The sequence below is a fragment of the Lytechinus pictus genome, chromosome 3, assembly GCF_037042905.1.
Source record: "Lytechinus pictus isolate F3 Inbred chromosome 3, Lp3.0, whole genome shotgun sequence".
NCBI lineage: Eukaryota > Metazoa > Echinodermata > Echinoidea > Temnopleuroida > Toxopneustidae > Lytechinus > Lytechinus pictus.
Window position 1 is genome coordinate 70,458,379 of NC_087247.1, and position 19,940 is coordinate 70,478,318.

The 19,940-nt window shown below is 33.2% G+C and overlaps 1 protein-coding gene across 2 annotated transcripts in view; it reads right to left on the reverse strand.

Moving 5' to 3' along the window:
• Window positions 1–521: 521 nt before the first annotated feature.
• The window catches only part of LOC129256751 (5-aminolevulinate synthase, erythroid-specific, mitochondrial-like), a 45,912-nt gene continuing 26,493 nt past the window's right edge, over window positions 522–19,940 (reverse strand). For both annotated transcript variants that reach the window (XM_064097661.1, XM_064097662.1), the window contains 3 exons: window positions 12,919–13,058; window positions 11,427–11,555; window positions 522–2,653 (listed from right to left, as the gene is read on the reverse strand). In XM_064097661.1, coding sequence (XP_063953731.1) covers window positions 2,309–2,653; window positions 11,427–11,555; window positions 12,919–13,058 — 614 coding nt within the window. In that variant the 3' untranslated portion in view covers window positions 522–2,308. The remainder of the gene's footprint in view (window positions 2,654–11,426; window positions 11,556–12,918; window positions 13,059–19,940) is intronic.

The window sequence follows — 19,940 nt, forward strand, 5'->3', positions numbered from 1 at the left end:
TCCTTAATGAAAGTTTTTTATATACTAATAGTTTATGTTTTATTTTTATGGCTTTTGTAATGTTTATTTTCATTATTAGTTCCTATACTATAGATTTTTTAAATACTATTATCAACCCTTCTCTATAGGATAATTTTTTTTTTCAAAATGATAATGTCCAACTTGAACTAATACAATGAATTTTATTCTTACAAAAACACAGATGTCTGTAATACTACACTCATCATGTGTAATATATATAAAGTAACATCAAAGGGAAATCCTGTTCATACCTGGCAGATACAACTTTCTTTATGCACATACATGTATACCTCTTGCAAATGCTAATACATTGGCCATGCAGTAAAATACTAGAAATGAAACATAAAGATTATCAAATCATACAAAATGAAAACCTCCCATTTCAAACAACTTAATACTATTAAAATACTGTAACACTTAAACACAAATCATTTGCACGAATGCAGAATATATATCCTACAGAGGTGAACAGGACAATCAATATCTGAGAATGCAAAAGGTTATGGTACATGACAAAAAGTTTTTAATGGTAAACATTTTTGTTTAGTGAGTCAGTTATGATTACAACTTGATCAAATATTGATACAATGATGCAACATATTTGCCCCAAAATAATCATTCACTGGTCTATCTGATTTCTAGAAATACTTTCCATAAATCATAGGAAATATGAATACTACATTAATACTAAAGATATGCTCTTTATTCAGCCATGGCATTTTCTTTTTTCTAACAGGGCATTTATATTGTGACATTCATGAACAATAATATAAATCCAAGCCCCATTTATGTAAAAGGTAAAAAAGATAAAAAGCAATTCATGAAGTTTGCCTAAACTAAAAACTTCATCACCAATATAGTTATTTCCCAACAGTATGCAAAAATACAGGGCCATCCAAATACCACAAATTAATCCTACCTGTACACGAATCAACTGACTTAAAGACTGATAATTTCACATAAATTTTCTATAACAATTCCTTTATCATGAAATACTGTAACATGAATTATTTGCAAAATAAATAATCTTAAATTACCCTTTCTATTCTTAAAAGTAATATTTAAAAACTTCAAATTTCACACCTTAAATCAAAGAATATACTTTACAAGCATAAATTCCTTTATATCATTAGCTAAATCTTCAGCAACAAAAAAAAAACTTCCAAAATATACTTTCCCCTTTTTAAAGATATTATAACTTCTATTAATTTGAGTTTTTATTAGCTTTTTCTTTCCTTTAAAATATACATGTATGTAATATCACTGACACATAGCAAAGATCCTTGTAATTTGAGGGTAATATTTACTTTTTTTATTCCAATGCATGAAAACTTACACAAGCATATAAAATTAATTGTATAGTAATATTAAAACCAAGTACTTCTACTTCTTCTACTACTGCTGCTACTAATAGTACTACTACTACTACTACTACTTCTACTACTACTACTACTACTACTACTACTACTACTCCAACTACTATATATTACCTTACATTCAGGAGAAAAACAGAAAAATGCTATAAAAAAAGGTTAAGTAGATTTACATCTCTTAATCAAGAGGCTTCATTCCAGTTTCATAAAAAATTCAAATAAAGAAAATAATCTGAATCAAAGTACTTGCAAATGTAAAAGCCTTAATGAAGCAAAATTTAGAGAAATCAATGGATAAGTAAAATTTTAAACTGAATTGAAAAATACAAATGAAGCGTTTATCACAGCTCCTTCACCAATAATGAACAAATGACATTCATTACACCAAATCTAAAAGGAATAATTATCTTTTGATATTATATTCCTTTCACATAAATGACCATTAACATGGGTGTATCCTGTGTTGTAAAAGGAATCTAGGATAAAATGTGAAAATACCAAAGCCACATTTCTCTGAGATGCTACCTTTCAATCATCAATACCGGTAGTAAAAACAACACAACTAGTAATGGTTTAAAATTGTTCTAGTGGAACACTCAGTAAATGTCAAATGTGCAGTTTTGTCTCTTGCCAGGACACAGGTGTTGGCATATTCACATGTGCTTGTGAGTATATGCCAAGACGTGTATTTTTGCTTTGCATACAAGACATTTATCAGTAATCTCTCTTGAGTGAAACCAATTTTCAGCAGTGGACCACCAGTGAGTTCACAGGTAAATGCAATGGTGGTTTAAAGTTTAATATAACAAATGAGTGTTAAAGATGGATAGGTTTACATATATTCAAATCCTAATATTTCATTAAAAAAAGCTGAGATAATGGCAAGTACCTGAAGATCATCAACTAAGCAAAATTTAAGCCTTGCTACAGAACATGCCCTGACTCATACGTAACCCACAACTTTGCTCAGCAAAGATTCTCTCGCGAGAAGACAGCTCTTCAAACTTCTTCGGTTGCTTACAGAACTCACACTCTTTAGGGCAGACAGGAGCATTGAACCGTAAACCACGCTTAGCCCATACCTCGGACAGGGAGCTAACAAATTTGTCCATCATTTCAGGGGTATGAAATGGAGATGGGGCAATTCTCAGCTTTTCCTCTCCAGAAGGAACTGTTGGTTGGTTGATGGCTTGAACATACATGTTATGGTCTTCAAGGAGTTCATTTGCAATATAGGTGTTTGCTTGTGGATTTCCAACCTAGAAAAGAAGATCAACAAAGTGTTGTTTAATCATAAGTCAAAACAGGCAAACAAATCTTGTACAAACTCAACCACACTGTTAATAATACAACAAAAAAATCAAGATTTTATATTCAGCTTGATAAGGTAAATTTGATTAGTTAAATATGTTTAATATATGACGAACTTTGATAAACTTGGGTCATAAAAGAAAATACATCTTTCTGAGTCTAGTCTCTGAATAATAATAATAATAATAGGCATTTATATAGCGCCATCTATCTAGAAATATTCTATTCCGAGGCGCGTTGTTATTATTGTTACTACCCCGGCTTTAGCTCGAGCTGACTTTCAGCGCTCATGCATTCAAGGAATTAATCCTGTTGGGTACCCATTCACCTCACCTGGGTTGAGTGCAGCACAATGTGGATAAATTTCTTGCTAAAGGAAATTACGCCAGGGCTGGGATTCGAACCCACGACCCTCTGTTTCTAAGTCAGAAGACTAATCCACTGGGCCACAATGCTCCACACTTTAAATACCTTTAAAAATAATACCTTTGAATACTTTTAAATATTAAGTCTGGCTCTTGTTGTGCAGTTTGGCTTCTTGAATATGTTTTTTAGATGATTACTCACGGACCCTTTAACAATATACACAATCAATATTACAATATATGGTATTTCTAATGCATGAGCTGCCTTTGAGGATAAAATAAATTGTAAAATTGAGATAAAATTACATCAAACTTTAGCAAAATATGATGGAAATTTTTTAAAATATGATGATGAGAATGATTTCAAATTGAAGAGAAAAATATTACTAAGATATTTCTAATATGCATAAAATATTTCAAATTACATGATCAAAGTACACCTTTGATACAAACAAAAAAGATCACATTAGTGCATCTGTGTGACAAAGGCCCTGTAGCACAAAGACTAGGAATTGAATGCAACTCCAAAATCATAAATTTCGATCATAACATAAAATCATGCATAGCTTATGTCGTTGACATAAATTTCGTTGCATAAAAATATGTATGTATTGTTTTAGCTTATGACGCGAATTAATCATCATTACATAAACTGAATAGTCATGAACGAGCCTGTTGACATAAACTTGGCATAAGTTGTCATTTTTCAGCCGCAGCAAGTTCTTGCGAAAAAGGGTCTTCGGCTTCCCATTTTGACGGGATAGAGGCATATTTTGGTATATATCCAATTTTAATTGTTATGTTTCATAGATAATAGATATATCTTACGTTCTGACCAAAATTCAAAGTTTTTAAGTATAAAGAGATTGTTTAAATGAATTATTATCGCCGTCAATTTTATGCAATGATTGCTTGGATACTCTCCGGCTGCTTTTAGCAGTACAACGCTGGCAGTGCTAGTACTGCTACCCGGAGGTTCCGGCGTCTGACACAGACAAATAATGGCTTAATGCATGGAATCAGCAACGACAGAAAAACAGTGTTAGATAATCTTCACGACATTGGACATTGATTTTAAGGTTCCGGCGTCGGATAAATACGAATATTTCTTGGAATGAACACCGACAGAAAACAGTTTTAATCTTCACGACTTTTTATTGGACATTTTCATTGATTTTAAGCCTAACTTTAACTTACAAGTTAGCCTTTTGCTTTAATTTAAGGCCTAACTTTTAAGTTTTGTTAAGTTTTTTTTTTCAAGAGCACCCCTTCCCATTCCTTGAAAATTCTATTAATAGATCTAACTAACGTTAGGCCTAACTGTTAGTCTAGATTAGACTTGAAGTCTAGACTAGACCCTCTACTATTTAGCATCTATACAATTTACAAAACAGCTCTGTCACTCACTGACTGTTAGAGCCAGACCCTAGACTATTTCTACTTCTTTTCTAGGCCTAGCCCTAAGTACTAGCCAGGCCTGAATAAGTTGGGCTGAGCCTATGTTTGGAGATAAAAAAAAAAACCTGAAATTTAGGCATGGCCTACCTCGGGCAAAGATCGTGCAGGCTCCACTCCACTTCACTACGCTACACTACGCATTACCGGGTAGGTGGAGCATAGTGTAGCGGTAGTGAAGTGGAGTGGAGCCTGCACGAACTTCGCCAGAGGTACGGTAGGCAGGGCCAGGCCCAAGCAAGTACTAGCTTGGCCCCTTTTAAGTCGTAGTCTAAACAACTGCCAGCAGTCTCTTTCGAGGAGTTTTTTAACATGTTTAATTTTTTTTCAATTTCTCCTCGTACATAGACGGCTCGCTATCGTGCATCCACCAGGGGGTTAATGCAAAATCCCCCCGACGGGGCTCATCAATTTTCGCCTTTATTTTCTTAGTCTATATAAAAAGAACTGTACCAAAATAAAGATCAACACTCCATTTTTGGCCTGAAATGCACGAAAACGGGGAAAATAAACTTAAAAAGGGGGAAAAACAGTGACTTCAACTTCACTTCCCTGTTTTATCCGAACTTAATGCACAAACATATGGCCATTGAGTCCCTGTACAGATCGAGCTGTAATTTCGGTTTCCCTATTTGGTGAGTGAAGCCAACGGAGTTCAGCGGAACAACCAACATAACATTTACAGAGACCGAAGCTATTGGTCTAGTCCTAGTCTAGATCTACAGTAGATCTATTCTTAACTAGTTTTATATCGAGGACTAGATTAAGGGTCTAATTTAGACTTAGTCTAGATCTAGATCTAAGAAATTATAAGTTAAACTTGTCTTGGGTGAGCTGAGCTGGCCCTATCATTACTACTTTAGTCTAGGCCTACCCCGGTTTGGGCCTTGGTCCTGGCCAGGGAATGAGGTGGTGCAGCCTTGCCCCTGGACTGAGTCTGGCTGGGGCTCCTCCCATTCATGCTTTTATTATAGATCAAAATCGAGACCTAATCCGGAACCTAATCTAGTTTAGCAATACAAGAGATCTAGAATAAATATCTAGCTCAGGCAGAACGAGCGATAGCCTGTAATTTATTTGTATATTCTAGGGCCCAAAGTTGAAACTGTCTTTACATCATTAGTAAGCTAATCATTTGTAGGACCTACATGTATCTATCATCTATCCAACATTATAGATTTACTAGAACTACAAATGAGGCCTACAATTTTCTTACCTATCAAAACCTATCATCATAAGAAGTATTCATATATTGCATGTGTAAATTGTTTTTCTAACATATTTTTCTAACAGAAAAAAAGAATTTTAAGCCTAAATGAAATACTTGTACTCTTCTTGCAATATTGTACCCTAAGTGATAAAAGGTGCAAAAATTGACCTTGTCATTATTGTTGGCACCCAGAAATATTCGTTTGCACAATAAAAGGGGCAACATTTTACCTTTTAAGGTGCATAATAGTATTACTTAAACATTAAAAATGTTCAAATCTTTTTACCTTTATTACATGGTTCAAATCTGCTACACCCTTAAAGGTGCACAAATGAGCATAATTGCTCTCATTGGCACTCCTTATTGTACCAAGCCCTAAGGTTCAAATTTGAACCTTAGTGTTTTTATCAAACTATTTCAAGGTTGAATGACTAGACCTTATTTGCGTTTGATTTGTAATCTCAATGCACTCATGGATAGAATTCATTTTTACACAGTTTTGAAAATAGCCAGTGAAACTGTCCCAACACCTCTGTCAAATACATTTGACAAAATCTGTAATGATTAACATATTTTTTTAAAGAAGGGACTTAAGTTTTTTTATACAAAATGTAAATATGAATTCATTCTCATCTGTTACTATTAAAAATTTGGTATTCACTTTCCTAACAGTTAAACCACACAAACGGTGAGAAGAGGTAGAAATAAAGAGGGGGATTGCTACTGGAAGGAGATGGAAGTCCAGACACTCTGCCACTGTGTGTCATTGAACAAGAAATCTCTTTTAGTATGAAGGTGAGTTTTTATATAAAGTTGTGTTTATTGAATATTCCACTTGTAAATACAAGTATACTGTATGGTAATATTTATTCTAATTTATTTTATTGTTCTTAAGAGCGGTTGTAAATGTGATATACTGTTATATGTTATCAATTTTGAAATATGAATCTCTTTTACAATTCATCCACATCTTGTAATAATTTCATCTTAAATTTACTCACAAAAATGGATGATATCAATCTCATGAATTTTTTTTAGAAAGTCAAGTTTCAATTGACAACTGAGCCCTCTTAATATTTCAATAAATGACAATATAATTATGGAATGCATTCTCAAAAATAAGTAAGAGCAAAAACAATGTAACACGTCAAAATTAAAACAAATCTAGGAAGACTATTGGATTCATTCTATTGTAACAATTATTTTCCACTTAACTTTTGCAAAAGATTCAGATTCAGTTGATTTATATTTTTCATTAGAATCTCAACAAAGAGACTAACAATGTGAGCTTACAAGCATAAACACAATATGAGTGCATTTAAGAATAAAATAGTGGTAGTAGAGATAGGTGGTAAGTTGATAACATAAACATGACCTTGACCTCAATTTTGTGTTCATGTATTTTCCCCCATTTCTTGTTCTATCCCTCTTCTAAAGTTCTCTTATTTCCCCCACTACTAGAGGTGAGTCGCCTACCGTGCACCCTTGCCCTCCTTAGGTAACACCACACATGAACATTTTCTCCAATGATATGATTGAAATAAAATATATTCTGACTTCAATATAAGTATCAAAAATAATATTCGGAGACTATTAACCCATTTTTTAAAATTTCACATTCTATCTTTTTTTATTCAAGCCCGTGATTGCAACATCATAAGGCTCTTCCATAAATCACACATACTGTACATGTATGTGAACACTCTGCTATTATCAAGTTGAGCTGCTAACGTGGTTTGCACTGATTCTTCTTATTTCAGATTGTTCAAGAGTCAAGACTTTAGAAGACGTGACGCCATGGACCTGGTTGCACCTGGCAAGGGAACTATATGACCATGATGACTGTTCACTGAAGTATTCTCAAAACGCTTTGTAAAATTAACAAAAGTACTCATTTAAATTTTTCAAAGATAATAATAATTATATTGATATTGTGGATACCTTTTTATGATTTTTATCATAAAATTATTATAATGATAATGATGACAAGCCATAATACAAAGGAACAATAAGTAGAAAAGAAGGCGACAGAAAAGGAAGAGGAGAAGATGAAGAAGAAATAGAAGAGGGGTGGAAGAGGAGAAAAGGAGAATAAGAATAAATTATATCACTGTGAGTTCCTCTTCATGAAATCGTACAGAAATCTTTCTCTTTTAAATGGAAATATTTATTAAGCATACAAATGCGATATAGTTATTCATGTTTTTTTTTTAAATGTATTATGTGTCATGTTTTTAGTTGTACACTTGATTTAGGTATTGTATTCATTTAGGATATGAATAATATATTTCATTTGAATCGACACTGTAAAAAAAAGTTGAAATAACTGTATAAAATTGTGGCAAAAAATTGCTTTAATTTTTTCCAGTACTTATGAGTTTAGCAGTTTTAAGTAAAATTTACTTTTTTTTCTTTGCATCCATTTCTACTCGAGAAAATTAAGTTACAATAACTTAATTCAATTAAGTAAAACAATCACTAAAGTATTTAAAAAAATCAAATGGGGGAGTGGACTTTCGTGATTAAAAAGTCCGCTCCCCCCATCGTCCCACTTTTAGTGGCATCATTTACATCTTAGACATCTTTTATCCAAATATTAGACTTTGTGCATTGTCACTTACCTGTACATGTATAGGTACTGACATAGATATTTATACGCAATCGTTTCATTCTTACAAATAAAACAGAATAAGTTAAGCATTTTCCGAAAACATGAGAATAATATAAGCATTTTCCGAAAACCTAAAAAGAAATCTGAAATTTTCTGCTAAATTTAATGTTTAATTCAACAAAAGAATAAAATGCACACCCTTATCCAAAACAATTTCAAACACAAATACATGTAGATAGGCCTAAGACAGTAAAAAAAATTACTTGCTCTAATGAATATTCATGCATTATTTAGATAAGGCGTTAATTAGATTCACTCAATCGAAGCAAGCTAGCAGTACGTGAATTTTCTTAAATGTATATTGAACCCAAATAAATCAAGTAAATTAAAAGACAAGTTGAAACTACTTTAAAAAAGCAAAAAATAATTACGAATTATAATTTTTCTTCTATCTTATACAGTAAGTGTTAACAACTGATTAAGAAATATATTTTTATGTGCATGTACCTCTTTTAATCATGTTTATACAGTCATGATTAAAGGACATGGGATAGGTGAAAAGATTATATTGTTTTACAAATTTTGGTGTGTATTTTAAAGTAATAAATTTACATAAAATGTCATTCTTTTTGCTTCATCTCTTTGTTTTGTTGCTTTCAATGAACCGGGAGGCGGAGGGGTGGGGTGTGACTAAAATATGATTTGCCCCTCAGAACACACATGTTTTCCTACTAGAAATAGTAATTAATATTTGTAGAAAATTGTAGGATTATTATTTTTTTTAACTCTGAATTGTCAAATTAGGAAAATAATTGATTGAGATGAAGATTTGAAGTAGCAAGGACGAGAAATGAAAAGGAAATATCATGTAAAAATTGGAAAGATCCAGATATGCAAAGATTACACTGTATAAGGAATAATGAGAGAGAGGGAGAGAGGGGGGCGAGGTGAATTAGAATGGGAGAAGGGAGAGGAAAAAGTATAAATGTGAAGAAGTCATTAACAGAGGTAGAGAGATGTATAGAGAATTAAAGAGATAAATTTCGAGAATGATAGTGGGCCAATCTCGGATGAAAAATATAAATGATGGGTGACAGAGGCATGGATCAAGGGATACAGGTGGCATGAAGGTGTCCCAATTTAGGCACAAAGCTGTGATGAGTAGTGGCCTCTCATATGCACTCCTCTTGGAATTTGGACAATAAGTGGGCATTTTTTTAAAGTGCGCCCAAAATCACCCCATCTTTGCCAGTTTTGGGCAAGGAAAACCCCATCTCTTTTATTTTTTTCTTAGCAAAAAACAATAAACCAAACCATTGTTCCGAAGTGAGGAACATTTTTATTTAGGCCTATTTATTTATTTATATTTTATGTCAAATATTTTCTTGACGAAATTGCCCAATTGTGCTTCCAAATGTGTAACCCTCGCCCAAACTGCTCAGGCAAGAGGGTTCCATGACACGCTTATGAAATAGACAACTGAAATTATATAGAATTAAAAAATAATGAATAAATGATTACAGGGATATATGCATAGTTGTCAATCGGAGGTGATGGTTTGGGGATGACTGATATAAATATTGTTCTCTGCAAAGGAGTTTTCTTTTAGTTTAAGGGGGTGGCTTCAGGAATTTAAATTTTTATGGGGCAGACATGGTGTAAAGGGCAAAATTTTAAAAAACTGCGAGCGAGCAAAATTTTTGGGTAACTTAAACTAGAACTATCAAAGAAGATGATTAATACCCCTGCCCTACGCTGTTATCATGGCAACAGTTTCCAACACATGGAAAAAATATATTTATTGCCCATCTTTACCCAAGACCTACATGTATGTGTGATCAATTCATGAGAATTGCTGATGAAGTAGTTTGAACCTCAAGATTTTTGCCTAATTTTTGACATTATATAATGTTGCCATGGCAACACGATTTCCGACACATGCAAAAATATATTTTGTACATCTTTACCTCGAGGCCAATGTGTGAGCAAAATTTCATGAGAATTGGTTGAAAACCAATCAAGTAGTTGGAACCAATAGATTTTTACCTAATTTGGGGCCTTTAATATGTTGTAACCATGGCAACACAATTTTCGACACACACAAAATATGTTTCTCTCACACCTTTACCTCTAATTTAATGTGTGAAACAAATTTCATGAGAATTGGTTGAAAATTGATGAAGTAATTAAACCTGAAATTTTTTTACAATTTTTTGTCATATAATATGCCGTTACCATGGTAACATGATTTCCAACACACAAAATATGTTTTGGAGCTAGGGGGGAAAATCCAACTTCCAACACCAACGCCAACACCGGACTTGAAATCAGCCAATGTGTGTAGCAAATTTCTTGTTTAATCACATCTGAATTAAGCACAAAAGGGGCGATTCTAGACTGAAAGTCAGAGTTATTAGCATTATTTTGGGAGGGAGGGGTGGTGCTTGTAAAATATGTGACGTTGATATTCAAATTATGATATTATTCTAAGGAAAATGTCCTCTCCTCAACAAAGTAAACATATTAACTATTAAGCTTAGGCCTAGTTTTTATTATAAAAATAAGGGAAATATTTATGATTGTTAGTTTTTCAAATATTGAAAGAATACATCGTACGCTATCCAATGACACAAAAATTATTTCGAAAGTCCAAGTAAAACTCAAAATATCATCAAATTACAGAGGGCATAATTAAAAAATAATAATCGTGAAATTACCCTTAAGTCACTTCTTGCGGAAAGCCGCCGCTTATGTCTTGATTTTAATCACAACATAAATTTATGTCATTCAAATGGATTTATGTCATGATTTATGACATAAAGCTTTATGCAACGGATTTATGTCAAGAGTTGTGTTTATGTCATAATTTATGCTGTATGACATAAATCGTGACATAAATCATGACATAAATCAATACATAAACTTTTATGCAACAGGGCCCTGGTGCACATTCAAAATACATGCTTTTGATTGGTTAAAAAGCAAGTTGCATTTGATTTGAACCTGATGTGCTACAAAGTAACAAAAAGTGACAGACTAGCCTATCCAATGAAGCATCAAAACTCTCTCTATCAACTTACATGTATGGGAATGATATGACTAGGGCAATGGACCACAGGTAAACCAGCAGCAATAAGTTTGCCTCTCATCAGAGATACAGTATCCTGATGTTTGGCACGGAGAGCAATACCTTCTTCACTAGACAACACCTGTAAAACAACAATACAAAACAACTTAAGCATTTGATGAATTTAGTGAGCTCATACTTGAAAATTTAAAATATAATTTCATCCCCCACTGCCCCCCACCCCAAGTGAGGGATTATACAGAAAGTGTCACCCTTAAAAAAAAACATGCATCTAGCGAAAAATGAAAGTATACGTTAAAGCTAGCCAATGCTTAGTTTGGATCAAAGAACAGTATTATATTATTTACTCTCTTTGTTTGAGAAGTACAAATGGTAGTCACTAAAGCTAGCGATGATCATATTGATACTCAGAATGTAGTAAATGGAGTGGAATCAGGATTAACCCTATCTAGGCCGGGGAATTTTGGGAAGTCATATGGCCGGGAGGGGGTTGGGCCTCACAACCCCCCCCCCCCCCCCCCCCCCGAGATCGCACTGAAAATTGGCATGTAGGCTGCCTCCATGTAGGACATCATCTATAAGATTATATAGTAATTTATTTAATGCAAATTGCTATTAATCGATTCTGCTAATTTATTAGTAATTAGTATCCAAAATCAAACTTTTTCCCTAACTCTAAATAAAGCTCCAAATGGCCTTGAGATTAATATTTCTAAAAATTCCAATCAATCATAACTCTTTGAATACTAGTACTCTCTGTGTTACATCATCACCAGTCTTAAGGCCACCGCACACCTTACGACTGTTCACGATCCGATTTTGGAACAAATCGCATTTTGCTCATTTCGTGAAAATGTGAATGGAACATATCGTTTTACTTGAGGTTTAAATTAATTGGAAGAATACTAATATAACCATTTTGAAAGATTGCAAGCCTTTATTGCGAAGTAAAGGCCAAATTAGTTTCAAATCGTAGCCAATTGTACGACTGCTATGACGTCATTACGACTAGATATTAAATTCGCTTTTATTCTAAGGATGATAGCATAGTCACAGATTTAGAACATTACACAGTAAGTTATTCCAAGTCTCAATGTTAGCATCAAATTCTACTACATTTTATTCTGAAATCGGGTCGCAGACCAATCGTAAGGTGTGCGGTCGCCATTACAGTTACAATCATTATCTTTTAGTGCTACAGGACCTAAGAGTTAATGAACCTCTCCCTCCCCCCCGCCAGAACAAAATACTTCTACTACTAATAATAATGATAATAAAAACCTAAAATATGATATAATAAAAATTAATAAATAAATAATTTATTTCAATATCCTTAAATCTTTAAATTATTGACTGTAGAGAAATTTTAAGATAAAATACCAGGATTGTAGCCTGTGTCTTTGGAGCTAATATGGTAAGTAAAAAGAAGACCATTCCTTATTATACAAGTAATTCCTATGACAATGGTAACCCTAGCAACATACATCTATAGAAGCAATAGCTCCAGCCAAGACCATAGGGGGTAGAGATGTAGTAAAGATGAATCCAGCAGCATAGCTACGTATCATATCCACTAGATCATGATCACCAACTATATATCCTCCTATCATTCCAAATGCCTTCCCTGTAGATCAATAGAAATAAAATAATTGTTAAGATTCACATAAAAAGAAAACATGGAGTCCTGTAGAACTTTTCTTTCGATCTATATACATGTAGTGGCAAGATGAAAAGGTATGAACGCTTTGAAAAATGGCAAAACACTTGTATATCTATAGGCTTATTAAATGTCTGGAAAAATGTTCACTAATACTTGATTAACCTTATGTCCAAGTTTCATGAACTAGATCCATAAATTTTCAAAGTTATGATAGTAATTCAACAAATACCCCCAACTTTTTTAATATCTATTTCCTCTCCACAGGGATTTTATTGGCAATCAAAAATCAATAGATACAGAGTACAATGAATAATACAATCACTGATATAAACAATGAACTGACAAGTATAACAAAATAATTTTACATGCCGAAGTCAAACAATAAAGAGATTTATCAATCGAAACCACCTTTTGTCAAATCTGCATTGTTTGAAATTAAGTTGGGCAATGTATTTCTCATTTGGGTAATAATTGATTATTGAGGATTTAATGATACTGAAAAGAGGAATTGTATTGTTTATTTTACAATCATACACAGTTTTTCTTACTATAATGAAAATACAATTAAGTGCACAATTGTTTTTTCCAATGAATCCGAATATTTTATTTTCATCTGAAAAGTGTAGTGTCACTGGTTTTGGTCCTAATCCAGTCCTCTAACTCTTTCCAAATGTGATTAACATGCCTGCACTCCGAGTATAGATGCAAAACCGTTTTGATTTCTTTATGACAGAAGGTGCATTTGTTTACTGAAACTAATTTCAATTTGAAAAGCAAATCATTTGTAAATAATATACGTTGCACAACCTTATATTGAAACCAACGCAATGGTACACTGAAAACCCAATGAACAATAAGATTCCCACCTTTTATCGTTCAGATCAAATATGCACTTCCATTTAAGAAAGCTTTTGTTTTGTTTTTCGTTGTTTCAATAAAATGGAATAAATATGCGAGCATCCTTTTTTATGTTTAGTAATAGATAGCCTGGAATTAATGGTTGGGGGATTCTATTGAATGTGGACCTTTTGTAGGCTTCCTTGATAGCAACACACAGTGAATGATAAAAAAGAAAATTTGATTGGACATCATAAAGATCCTAAAAATCTTTGAAAGAAAAAATGCCCTCCTTCAATACCCCTTTCACTCCATTTCTTCATATATATTGGCAAATTGCCTATTTTTATGTTATTATTCCATAAAGGATGTGAAGGTACATTAACATGATTATTATGATAATTAAGAAATTACTGTAAGCAAAAAACATTTCACTCCAGAAAGAGTTATAGGTCTGTTTTGATAACTCTCGAAAGTAGTGACTACCCATATATGTCATATACAAAAGAACATCTTGTTGTCTTGGCAAGGATGACGTAAGAAAGCATAGAATGTAACTATCAATTGATCCGTTTACAATTCTCCTAATCCAAGAAATCTTTAATGATTGACAGAGTGAATATATGTCTATCATTTTAACCCCGCCGTTTAAATATGTTTGGGACATTTGAATCCTACAAACTTTGTCCGGTTTTTCCTCCCATATGAATTTGTAAAATAATGAATTTAAATCCTTTAAAACTTCGTCACTACGATTCGGAAGAGACATAATGAGGTAATTAAGCTTAGAAACCAACAAGTGTTTAACCACAGTTACTCTTCCTAACACAGTTCGATATCTTTTTAACCATGATGTCATTTGACTCTTTATTTCTATAATTTTTTCGTTGTAATTATACTGTACCATCTTCTGCAAATCCGTACAAAAATCAACACCTAGATATCTAAAGAATTCATCAAATACCCATGTTAAATTACGTTCAATAAGTATCTTATCTCTTTTGTTTTTGTTTAGCCCTATCCAAATCGCTCGTGTCTTATGAATATTTATTTTTAATCCAGATATCGCAGCATATTTAATGCGATATTCAATTCCGAAGCAGTACCGTTTAACGTGAGTAAAGTATCATCCGCATACTGAATCAATTTCAAATTTTGTTCAGATATCCTTATTCCATTAATACACCTTGTATTTCTAAATAAAATTCCAAGAATCTCTGCACACAAGAGGAAAATATAGGGAGATAATGGGTCCCCCTGGCGACAACCTCTTTCGATTCTAAATCTCGGAGTTAGGTGACCATTTACCACAATACAAGATTGAATATTTTCATAGAAGACATTAAACCATTGTAAAATCGATGGGCCAAAATTAAAGTATTTAAAAACTTTTATAATGAAGCTGTGAGAAATCGAATCGAAAGCCTTTTCGAAATAGATTAAAAGCAATAAACCAGGGATATCGTTCACATCTGTATACAAAAGCAAATCATATAACAGTCGAATATTTTCTCCAATAAACCGGCCTTTCATGTAACCTTTTTGGTTCTCATGTATTAAAAGAGGAAGCACCTTTTTTAGTCTATTTGCGATACATGCCGAAGCTATTTTGTATGTAACATTCAATAAAGATATTGGTCTCCAATTTCGAAGATAAAGTCTTTCTTTTTTAGTTTTGGGAATAAGAGATATCACACCAAGTTTCTGAATCTGTGACATGCTTCCTGACTTAAAGCAAAATTTAAGTATCCAAGCAAAAAAAAGTTTATGTCTTTCCAGAAATGTTTGAAAAACTCGACTGTATACCCATCTAGTCCGGGAGATTTACAATTCTTCATATTTAACAATGATTGATATATCTCCTCTATAGTAAGCTCGCCTTCCAAAGATTGAGATAAACTGTCTTTTAACTTGGGTACATCAGCATAATCTAAAGAGGTGTTCAAATCAATATCAATGACCTCGTTCTTTCGATACAATTCTGAATAAAAACGTAATATCTCGGATTGAAGATTTTCCTGAAGACAAATAGTTTTATTTTCGTATTGAAGATTTTCCTGAAGACAAATAGTTTTCCTGAAGACAAGTTGAAGATTTTCCTGAAGACAAATTGAAGATTTTCCTAAAGACAAATAGTTTTATTTTCGTATTGAAGATTTTCCTGAAGACAAATAGTTTTCCTGAAGACAAATTGAAGATTTTCCTGAAGACAAATAGTTTTATTTTCGGATTGAAGATTTTCCTGAAGACAAATAGTTTTATTTTCGTATTGAAGATTTTCCTGAAGACAAATAGTTTTATTTTCGGATTGAAGATTTTCCTGAAGACAAATAGTTTTATTTTCGGATTGAAGATTTTCCTGAAGACAAATAGTTTTATTTTCGTATTGAAGATTTTCCTGAAGACAAATAGTTTTATTTTCGGATTGAAGATTTTCCTGAAGACAAATAGTTTTATTTTCGTATTGAAGATTTTCCTGAAGACAAATAGTTTTATTTTCGGATTGAAGATTTTCCTGAAGACAAATAGTTTTATTTTCGTATTGAAGATTTTCCTGAAGACAAATAGTTTTATTTTCAGATTGAAGATTTTCCTGAAGACAAATGGTTTTATTTTCGTTATCAATCAGTCTATTTATTTGTTTGTTCACTGCATTCCTTTTTTCTAAATTTAAGAAGTATTTTGAAGGTTTTTCCCCAAATTCCATCCATTTAACTTTTGATCTCATCTTTAGACCATCTATCTTTTCTTTTCTTCAAATATAACTGAACTTTCTTGTTTTCCAACATCTCAATATATTTCTTTGTATGACTTGTATCATGTCCATTTAACATACCCATTTCTAAGGCTACAATTTCCTTTTCTAAATCATTTTCTAAATCACGCATTCTTTTCTTTTTATTCACAGAATATGAAATCGTCTCACCCCTTATTAAAGTCAATAAGGTGTCAAAAAATAATTGGTCATTAACCATAAATTTACAATGCTCGTAATTATCATGCAGGAAGTTTAAATCACTGTCACGTTTTACAATATAAGTTTCAACTGTTTCTGCAATTAGCTGTCTTATTCTATATGTATAATCATCATCTTTCAATAAGGAGTTGTTAAATTTCCAATAAAGGACCGATTTTGTCACGATTCAAACATAATGATAGGTTTACCCATGAGTGATCCGATCTGTAACCAGGTACTACCTCTGTACTGTCAATTACTGACATTAATTCTTTTGATACTAAAAAGAAATCTAATCTGGCAGTCTTGTAAGGTGTAGGCTGAAGCCATGTAAATACTGTATCACTGCCATGCAATTCCCTCCATGGGTCAATCAATTCTAAGTTAATCTTCATCTCGTCAACCCTTTGTTTCGCTTTGGGATTATTTAGTCGGATATAATTGTGTGTATCCTTCTCAAAATCCTGAACCAAATTCCAATCACTACATATGATTGTAAACGGGTTGTTGAAATCCAATATTAATTTCTCAATGTGTGCATAAAAGCCAACACTATCCGTGTTAGGACCATACAGTGAAATCAACGTAATACTGTAATCATATAACATCATATCTATAGCAACAAAATTTCCATCATGACATTTTTCAGTTCTTATTACTTTCACTGGTACATCATCACAAAATAAAATCACAACGCCTCTTGCGTTTGATGTTTTGTTACTAAAAAAACAATTGTTTCCCCAAAATCTTTTTATATCATCTTCTTATATCAATTCTTCAATTTCAATAATTCAACAACATCTCTTCTCTTCACTGAATTGCCTAAACCTCGGCAGTTCATTGAGACAATCTTTATACTACCCTTCATAAAACTGTTTTTTCTTTATATTATAAAAACCAACAAATCCTGTGGAGTTGATCCTTTCTTTCAAAACAGAACACAACATTATTACTAAAATAATGAACAAGCTACAAATACAAAAGTGGTTTCCACTTCTACTGAACAATAACAAAATACATATATAATCATTCAAGATAAAATGATAAGGTGGCCTGTTCAGTCGTGGTAATAGCCTAGACTTATAGGCTTGAAAAAAATAACCAAAAAATACAAATGAGACAAAACACATAGTGATCCTGGTGTAATTACACACAGTGTTCACTATTAAAAACATTCAGATAGAGGACTGATCTTTACTCCAAAAAAGAGAGCAGGAGGATTTTTACTTTCTCTTTTTAAAAACGTATGTATTAGCCATACTAATATCATAAGTATTAAAATAAAACATTAATCGTCTTCTTGGTCATGATAATCAGAAAAACATAGTTTGATATTCTGTTGATGTGTCGATAATGCTCATAATCTGTCTTTACATTTATCTCACTCCATTTGGTTTTCTCGATTATTTTTTTGACAAGTTTTACATTTTGGAATGATTCTATTGTAAGTCTGTCACGCGGAGTGTTTTCAACGGTCCCGGTCCATCTTTAGCACCTTCCTTGTACTTAATTACTCTGGGAATGGAGTTAGGTATGAATAAAACTTTCCTTCTTCTCTTAACTTCTTCACTCTTATCATCAGCTTTCTGTGCTCCTCGCATGTCTCCGGATGTACATCATCGCTAATTCCTATTTTCTTATCTTGTATGCGGACATCCTTCAGCGCTGCACTCCTTTTCAGAATCTTTTCTCGGTCGTTGAATCTCAGTAGCTTCACGTGAATGGGACGGGGGCGTGCCGTTGCCACGGTTGCATCTCTTTGTCTAGATCTTCCACCCGGCGTTCTATGTGCTCTTTTGACCTCTACGTTGTAAACATTCATATGCGTATCGAAGAATTCCTTAACGAAATGCGAGCAGTCATGCGCGTCACCATCGACTCCCTCCGGAATTCCATGGAGTACGACGTTATTCCTCTTGCTCCTATTCACGAGATCAACAACATTCCGCTTCAACTCATTTGCATATTTCACATCCGCTTTCATTTCTGTCATTTCTTCAACTTGCCGTTTCAAATCCATAACTTCTGTTTCAATGAACTCAAAACCCTGTTCTAAATCTATGATCCTTGTATTCAATGCTTCTACTTTCCTTTCAATGCTGACAACTTTCTCAGAAATAATATCAACTTTCTTGTACAAATTTTCCAGGCCAGATACTTTGTTCAAAATTTCTCGTAAGAGTTGGTCAGTAGAGTTTGGATTCGAATCACGTACCTCTGCCATGTCCGTGTTGGGATCAGAGCTGGGTGTGGCGCCTCTCTCACGAACTGTCGTCTTAAAAATCCTGTTTTCTCCTCTTTGTTCGTCCTCTGGAGAAGGAGATCTCAGCCGTTTAAGAGAAAACATCGTAATTACTATCAAATCAGTACCTTGTTGACCGAAGATGTGTATTCCAGGCTAAAATAAGGATTTTTTTTCTCCTGCTCTCCTTTCTGTGTCTCTTCAGCTTGACATCAAGGGCGCCCTCCTCTTGTTACTCTTATGTCCAAGTTTTATGAACTAGATCAAAGTTCATTGACCCTAAATGACCTTTGACCTTGGTCATGTGACCTGAAACTCAGGCAGGATGTTCACTAATACTTGATTAACCTTATGCCCAAGTTTCATGAACTAGGTCCATATACTTTCTAAGTTATGATTTCAAAAACTTAACCTTAGGTTAAGATTTGATGTTGACGCCGCCGCCGCCGTTGGAAAAGCGGCGCCTATAGTCTCGCTCTGCTATGCAGGCGAGACAAAAACCGAGTATGAATTTTGTAAAATGCAAAGGTTCAACATGATCACTATTGTTTCATCTTGTATACTGAGACATGAAAGAACATCTGTTACAAACATAATTAACATTAATCAATAAAAATAATGGATATTACAAAGTTTCTGCTTTATGAAACAGATTTTTCCTCCAAAATATTCGACTGAAATAAAGATATAAACAAGAATGTAGAGTTAGTAAATTTAGTAATTTAGTCCAACCCAAAATCTTCTCGTATTAAGGTGGATTATACACACGAGACATTTCTCTTTTAATTAATCAATATTTTTATATATGTCA